Consider the following 8,873-nt stretch of genomic DNA (forward strand, 5'->3'; position numbering starts at 1 on the left):
ACAAACTCTAAAACACATTTCTAGCGTTTACTGAACTTCCAAACCAGAGCTACCCAGATCACTTAAATTACACAATTGAAAGCATGTGTGTATGGTTTGTGTATTTATACACAAGCACTCATATATATTCAAATAATTAAAAAAAAAAAAAAGTTTATTTACCTGTTACTACCACACACCAAATCCGGTTGTTGATACTTGCTAGCTTGTGTAGCCACTAGGTAACAAAAGCTCAACACTGCGCCCTAGCATCCTGGAGCACTTCTGTTGTCTTTTGTACGTGATTCTGAGTTTGTACGTGCTTCTGAGTTTTTACGTGCTTCTGAGTTTTTATGTGTTTTGGAGTTTGTACGTGCTTCTGAGTTTTTACGTGCTTCTGAGTTTTTATGTGTTTTGGAGTTTTTATGTGTTTTGGAGTTTGTACGTGTTTTGGAGTTTGTACGTGTTTTGGAGTTTGTACGTGTTTTGGAGTTTGTACGTGTTTTGGAGTTTGTACGTGTTTTGGAGTTTGTACGTGTTTTGGAGTTTGTACGTGTTTTGGAGTTTGTACGTGCTTAGGAGTTTGTACGTGTTTTGGAGTTTGTACGTGCTTCTGAGTTTTTACGTGTTTTGGAGTTTGTACGTGCTTTGTCTCTAAGGGCCACCATAAATATACTTTATTTATTCACTCCACATAAAATGTAATAAATAAATCATATAATACAAAGAACAACTATTTACATTTTAAACTTTTAACTATTTAAATTTTCACCTTTTCCCTTTTGAACAAACTTAACGTGAAACAACACAAAACACTGCAAACCACAACACAATTAAATATAAATTAAAATATTAAAACAAAAAGAAGATGCACATTCTCTGTCATATGGGCCTGCATGATTTCTGAATCCTTTATCATCTGCAACTGAAAATAGTGGATGATTACTATACCTTTCTAATGTGAAGTTGTTGTCCCTCGCTCTCTTTCTCTCTGGCTCTGTTCCTGTGCTACTGTGAGTGTAACTAACGCCCCTCCCCCCTCTGCCCAGCGCAAAGTACAGGCCGCGCATGCGGAGTTTAGCGGAAAAAAGGACGAGAGAGAGGGTGAGAGAAAGAAAAAAAAAACCTCACGGCTCCCAATAAGGAGCCGGCTCGCGTCGTTCACTTCAAAGATTCGGCTCTAAGAGCCATTTCGTTCGCGAACGACCCATCACTAACTGATACTGATGTTTCCAAGAGCACGTCAGCAATATAACATCATGAAGACGAAAATGCTCCTTTGTCCTCTTTCCAGCCTATCAGGTCAATTTGACTTGCAAATGGCATTAAGGAGTTCTGTCTAAGTAGCAGCTGCTTCAGTACTTACTTATGTTTCACCACTATCAGGAACTGTGGGCACAGCAACATTAACTGCTAAAGAAAAGAAGACTGTCTGTCTTTTCTCCTCCACCTCGTGCTGTTACCTCGTGCTGTTACTGGAACAGAGAATAACAAGTTATAAGAGCTAAAAAGGCCAATTAAAAAAATAAATTAATACATGTTAAAAAAAAATCTATTTTCACAGAGAGTGTAGAAGTCATTTGACCTCTTACCAGCCATATAAAAATTAAGGAGTCCCATTTGGCCGCTGAGTGTATATTAACATGCCAGAACCTTATTGATAGTGAATGATCTGGACATAATGCTTATAATATATAACTACTGATTAGTCATTCTAAATAAATTTGAAATGAACCAAACTGAATTAATATAAGTAAAGTATAAGGTCTCTCAGTCATTTTACTGAACTGTGTCTGACAGGGCCACACTGGTCTCCAGCTCTTAAACAAAGCCAAATCTCCTTTTTTTAGGGTGAAGAGGGAGCACAGCATGTTTTTATGTTGAAATGCGTGGGAGTTACGTCAAAGTGGGAAAGTCAACATCCACAGCATGCATTTTCTTAGAAGACATTAATGCCAACTTTGAGACTAACAGGCCACACCTCTGCAGGAGGACAAAGTATTCATTTTGTGTATAAACTTTTTATCAAGCCAATAAATAAAAGTATCATAACAGTAACAGTAATAAAAAAATATCAAACACTTTATTAAAAAGTATTAATAATTTCAATCAAGAGTATAAGATGGACTAAACATTAGTTAAATTTCCAGGGAATCTGCTTCCTTTAAATAAAGGATTTGGATCCAGTTAGCATCCCAGCCACACTGCTGCCTTTATCCACATTTCTTATTATAAAACCACAGCACTTACACATCACCACATATCACGTTAGTGGTCTATACCTTCAGCTCATCCTTGAACCAAGAGATTTATAGCTTTGTTTTTTCTCTAACAAAGTCAGGCTCATAGAGGTATACCTTCTGAGGCCTCCAGTAGTGAGGGCTGGAAGGGCTCCAAGCCCATTGTTCCTTCACTGAGCTGGTTTCAGTCATGTACTGTTTATAAGATTGGGGAAACCTGCAGTCAGCTGAGACTGAAGAATCAACTTTTGAAAATTATCAAATAATTTCCTTTTAAGCATCACAAATACTTGACATTTATTAAAAGATCACAGTTTGTACAATGGAATGATCAATAATTTAATCAAACTCTTTACAGGTTGCCCAGTGTGATCTCCTCTGAGAGGAGTATATCAAAACATACAAAGTTAAAGAATGACATATGCTACTAGTTAAAATACATGAATTTCAGATTTCTTCTGATCGTCACACAACATAATATATGTGTGGATTGTACTTGTTTCACGTTTTGTAAGCCTGTAGATGCAATGCTGTGAGCTAATTTTTTAAACACTGTATTTCCATCGATCTTTTTAAATTTCTTAAGCTAATATAAAGGTACTATGTGTAAGAAAGTACACTTTTTCCCCCAGTAAGAAAGGTCCAAGTATTTTTTTTTAAATAAAAGTTAAAAAAAACTGTTTAACAGTGTCATTCAGGATGATACTTGCAGTACAGGGGAGGGGCCCACACAGCAAATGCTCATCTGAATTGATTAATAATCAAATGTATGCAAGTTCAGCGTTTGTGGCCAATGGGTTAGTGTTGATAAAACTTTAGAAGGGTATTGGTGGATTGTGGGCCAATAGGAGAACATGTACAAATTTAAAAAGGCCCACTTTCACACTGGTTCAGTCACTGAAGTAGAAGGTGGTAGTAGTAAGGTCAGCAACAGTGATGACTCATCTCACTTTTCTTCTTCTTCTTGTGCTGTGGGTTGGTGAGTATGTATTTCTTCAAATTTGTTACATATTTATATTAAAAACATGTTTTGGGCATGAGTCAATTACATATTTGTAATTACATAACTAATAGAATGCAGTTTCTGAGCTTCTTTGAATTTCTCTCTGTGCTGCTCAAATAGCACAGAGTGTCTTTTCAAACAGGTGTGTGCATTCAGACAGGTCTAGGCTGCATGAATAAGAATAATAATGCTGAATATGCATTTGTTTTGTTTCACTAACAAGTAACAGTTTGTCACTGCAGGTAACTCACCTGTTTTCATCTCCTAAGAGCAAACCTGCTGCTTATTAAACAACTGTTGTAACACAGTCCCTTGATGCCGGACCCTCTGTTTCAGGTGTCTCAGTGAGCACAGCGGTGAATCTGCAAAAGAGAATTATTAATGGAAATGTCTGTGACCAAAGTGAGCGACTCTACCATGTCAGCCTGTCAGATATATCTGATGGAAAACCCGGTCACTGTGGTGGCTCTCTGATCAGTGAACAATGGGTTCTAACTGCAGCTCACTGCGAGGAGAATCCAATGTGAGAAAAAAAACCTGTTTTCACTGAAAATGTTACCATGATATTTATATATAATTCTGCAAACCTTTAATTTGAAAACTGTGCTGTAGTTGACATGTCATTATTGACAAATGTTTTCCTATAAATTAGTGCTTTTAGGTGTTGCTTCACCTCTGTGATTATGAGCCAGCAAGTCCATGCAATTATCTATACAGATAAACAAATTATGTTAAACTTGCAGGTGAATGTTGTTATCATTCCTTACAGGTATGCAGTTCTAGGTGTGCATCCAGGTCCAGGAATAGCAGTGGAAATTCACAAAAAGGACATAATTCCACATCCAGATGATGACATCATGCTCCTGAAGTTACCGAAACCTGTTACTGATATTAGTGCTGTTGCTCATATTACACATGTTGATCTTCCTACATGCAAGGATAACAACAATAACCTTAACAAAAAGCCTGAAAAGTGAGTTAAGGTTCTTTTAATCCTTTAAAACTGATTTTAAAAGTTACATCTATGATATATGGTGAATGTTAGAAAAAATGTAAGTATGATATACAGATTGAGACAGTTAACGGAAATTTATCATGTAATGTTTGAACCCTGTAATTAAAATAACTGAGTAAATGTGGATGGGCAATACTCACCTACATTAAAACCCACTGACTCCATTTACATGACTTACTCATTTATTTTGTCCTTAGTACACATGGATAGACATTCAATTACTTGATGATTTTTTTTTTCTCTTTTTCTAGCGGGGATGAAGTTCAACTTGCAGGCCATGGTTGTAATAAGATAGATCCAGTGACTAAGAAGAAACGTATGGCCAATTTTGTTTGATTACTTCACAGCTTTACACTTTTATTTGGATTTGACTTTTTATTTGGAAACTGTGATGACATGTATCGTTTCTTTAACTATGTATTGAATGTAATGCATGACAGGTTCCCTCAATTTCACGTCTCTCAGCTTCTTTTAAAGAATACATTTTGTTTGAATACCAGCTGAAATAAGGCAAAAAAATCATTCTTCAAGCATTTCATGAGTATATCATGAAATGCTATAAACTACTTTTCTCCTTGGCCCTCTTTTCTTAGTTTACGAAGACCCACGCTCTTACCCAGATCATCTCCAGTGTGGACTTATGCGTGTTGGTCCCTGTCATGACATCAAAATTGATAAGTGTTATTCAGAGAAGCCATTTGCGCCACGACAAAACAGGCTGTGCTACCACGACGCTAATGTGGATGAATGTAAGGTGAGTTGGAATGGCTGCTAACATTACTTTATGTCTGCTGTGTAATATTAAATTACGTTTTTGATTAAAATTGTAATATAAACTATATTTTTCTCTCTCAGGGTGATTCTGGTGGTGGAGTGATATATGACAAAAATATATATGCTGTACATGTTGCTGGGTGTAATTATACTTCTGTGCTTCCAGCTGTTTCCTTGAGGGTCTGTTCTTACATTGACTGGATAAACCAGACAATTCATCCAAGAAATAATGGAAAATAACTGAATGAAAATAACATTCAGAATAAACAATCATCTCTACATGAAACTTGTGTGCTGTGTGTGGTTTCTACTCTAGAACATCTTCGTGTTAACTGCAAATTGTGAACCTTTTTCTTTGGTCTAAATTATTGTGTCAGATTTGCAGCTTGTGTGTGTTTGAATGTGGTGTCAGGTGTGTAGCAGCTCATCCTGTTGTTCAGAAACTGTCAGACTCACACTGTGAAGATGCAGAAAGGCTTTCTGATCAGAAATGCCATCAATCAGCTGCAGGGCCTGAACATCATAAACTTCATAAATCTGAGCTGATTGTTGAGGCTGAAAATGTTGTGTCAGATGATTATTCACCACAGTTACTGTAGTTTTGTATTTGGTATATGCTTTTCATGACTTTTTCTGCTTCTTCTCCACTGCTTCTCAGAGACATTGTACATTTACCTTCAGTACATTTGTCTGACAGCTTTGGTTATCAGGTACTACTGAGCTTTGTCCAAAAAACACTTAAGCTAACCAAAGAAATGATTAGTTGATTAATGAGTTATTTGTCTTGCACTGACCCTTCTCTGTAAACCCACCGTAAACACAGTCAGTCCCCTCACTATGAGTCAGGTATTCTTTTTTTTAATATGTAAATTTATCATATTAGGGTTTGTTCTTTTAGAGTATCGTCACCAGTGACAAAATATTCCACCAGTCACTGGTCTTCTCATAAATATATCCCCGAAATTGACAACAGAACAGGAAAAATGACAGTTTTATGAGACTGTATTAAAATAAATACAGTAACCATCAAAATAAGTTTTTTCACAGTTTCTAAGACATATTTGTTTTTCATAATTTTTCCCCAACTCCAAACACTGAATCCAGGTTTCAAAGTCACTTCACAAAACTGATCCGTCTTTAAAAAGCAAGAAAAGTTTGATCTTTCTCTCTTATCTTCACAATGTCTTCAGATCACACACAAGTCAACGAGCATTCATCACACAAACCAAAAACAGTTTTTTCTACAAGAGAAAAAAACAAACAAACAAAGACAAAACAAAACAAAACTACAAAAACATAAAATAAAAACCTTGTACTAATATCTACTTCCCCACCTTCCGTCACATAAACGTAAAGTTTATTGTGGCAACAGAAGATCTGCTGAGATTGGATTCTTCACTTTGTCCTACTTCCTCCAATCACATAAAAATACAAATGAAATAAAATGTATAGTACATGATCACATATTTATATCTCATAATACGTTTAATTTAATTTCCAACTTATTTTCAGTCCTTCATTTTTATATTTCTAAGATCGAAATGAAAAGTAAACATTTCATATTGACAAAGCTCAGAAACACTATTGCTCCACCAGGTGCCGCTGTTACACAAAACTATTTCATTGTGACGCCTCTCTTGTGTAAACACTGTTTTAACAAATGTTTAATCCTGCCATAACTACTCTAATGAACAATAAACAGAGCGTTTTACACCCCATCAAAGCTCTGTAATATATTGTTTTCTGTGTATTGCTTTTTTATCACTTGTGGAGCTTTTTTTTTTTATTTTTAGCCCTGAGAACATTAAAAGAAATTTAACATGAGAAAGAGCAGACATTCACTATTTGAGAATAGATTTTAGGATTTCATTATGATTCATTTTCACTATGAGCCAGTGCTTTCAAATTTCTTTTGAAGTAGTACAGAGATGTTTTATTAAATCCTAAATAAAACAATTTCTTTTAATTTGCATTAATATTTTCCTACTGAGCAGTAAAAGCACGCCGAGCTCCAAGACTTTTAACATGAAGCATCAACATGATGTTTAAATGTTGTTTAGTATTAAAATAAGAGACTAGAGTGACTTATTTTGAACACTTCAGTTTTCTCTCTTGATGCTGCTGTTTGTTTCCTCCTCCACTTGTATTTTTCTTGACGTCAGTGAATGTGCATAGCGCCCTCTGTTGTATGTTTGAGAGAACTGCACTGCATTGTCATCAAATGCAACTGTGCAGAGGTGGAACATGTGCAAAGTAAGCTCATGAAGTGAAGAAGCTTCTTGGATCAGAAGTTAAACATTATCAAGAAACTAAAAGAAGTGAAGTCACTTTCTTTCCAGGTTCTTTAGACGACCATGACGTGGATGACTGAGAACCTACAAACACAAATGAGCAGCAGTTTATTTAATGTGAACCCTACTTCAGCCAATCAGCAGTCTTCATTTGTTTCAGCATTAAACACACAACCACACCTTAGAGAGAGGTGAGAGATCCGCACACAGTCACACATGAGAAGAGCCACAAATGTAAACTAACATCACACATGATCAGTGTTGGGTAAGTTACTTTAAAAAAGTAATTAATTACTAATTACTTAGTCAATATTGTATTTAAAATACTTATCTAATTACTGTGTCAGAAAAGTAACTTAAATACTAAATATGTAATTTAACTAAATACTTCTTAAAATCCCTATTAGCCTTGAGTGGGCAAACAATAGAAATTAAACTCTTTAAATAATAAATACATTTTTTTTTAAAGACAGAGACTCTACAGTACGCAGCGTTAGCATCTCTTCCACAATGTAGCCTGCAATCGTTTTTTTAAGCTCACCTTCAGACGCTTTCTGTGCTGCTGAAGTAAAATCAGGTTTTGCCTGCTTAGCAGGAGTTGCTGCGGTGTTATCCATAGATGATGAACAAGGATCACTCAGAAGTGTTCGTCTATGCTCTCGTGTCAGGCGCTTCAGTAGATTACTCATGCTATTAACAGCAGCCGATAGTTTTTACATATTACTGTAATATTCTTGTCTGCTTGTTTCAGAAAAGTGAAGAGACGGGAATGTGTCCATTTCATAAAACAGCCACTCGCTTCAGCCGAGTCCGACAGCTTCCGCTTTAGAATACGACTATGCAGCAAACTGGTGCGAAATGACGCGCAGCTGCACTACAGCGATGTTAAAGCAGCAGAGTTTACTTCTATGTTTAGAAGACAAATTATTGAAATTAAATAATGATATTCAGCGAGTTTAATTATTTTACAATGTAACGCAAGTACATTGTAAGTAACTGTAATTAATATACCTAAAAATAGTTACTCTAATTAGTTAATCTACTTTTTCAGTGGAAAAGTAATTTAATTACAGTAACTTTACTTAGTAACGCATTACAGCCAACACTGCACATGATAAACATGGATCATAACATATTTGATACTTTTTATGTGACGCATGGTACTAAACCTCTGTGACTGCTCATACTGCATGTACTGTATATACATATAATATATACCTTAAAACACACTGAAGATGGCAGAATACCATGTATTTAACAAAGGCAACACAATGTCTTGTATTATGTATTTTATTTTAAAATGCATTTTCATCTATGCATTAATGTTTCACAGCAAGATTGTGACTGAAGGGGACTCCAATACAAAACATTAAACAAATAAATAAATAAAAACCCTCAAAAGAATCAGCTGTACTGCACATTAGCTGCAAGGCAGAGTCTGCGTTTGTTATTAGGCACAAATATAAATGTGCCAAATTCTAAATGTTGCACACAGGAAATATTTCTAAACCCACAGGACATTAGGAAAGAAAATGGGGGCTTTCAACAGGCTGGCTGGGGTAAATAAATAA

At 35.7% G+C, this 8,873-nt stretch overlaps 1 protein-coding gene across 1 annotated transcript; it reads left to right on the plus strand.

The window, feature by feature from the left end:
* Positions 1 to 3,136: 3,136 nt before the first annotated feature.
* LOC148102440 (putative trypsin-6) lies at positions 3,137 to 5,251 on the plus strand. Its single transcript, XM_087841539.1, has 6 exons — positions 3,137 to 3,198; positions 3,559 to 3,745; positions 3,992 to 4,195; positions 4,489 to 4,553; positions 4,840 to 4,991; positions 5,093 to 5,251. The coding sequence occupies exons 1-6, from the start codon at positions 3,156 to 3,158 to the stop codon at positions 5,249 to 5,251; spliced, it is 810 nt and encodes a 269-aa protein (XP_087697665.1). The 5' UTR covers positions 3,137 to 3,155.
* The last annotated feature ends 3,622 nt before the right edge of the window (positions 5,252 to 8,873 follow it).

The sequence above is a fragment of the Neolamprologus brichardi genome, chromosome 6 (genome assembly GCF_056152115.1).
Source record: "Neolamprologus brichardi isolate AB-2024 chromosome 6, ASM5615211v1, whole genome shotgun sequence".
NCBI classification, from domain to species: Eukaryota; Metazoa; Chordata; class Actinopteri; order Cichliformes; family Cichlidae; genus Neolamprologus; species Neolamprologus brichardi.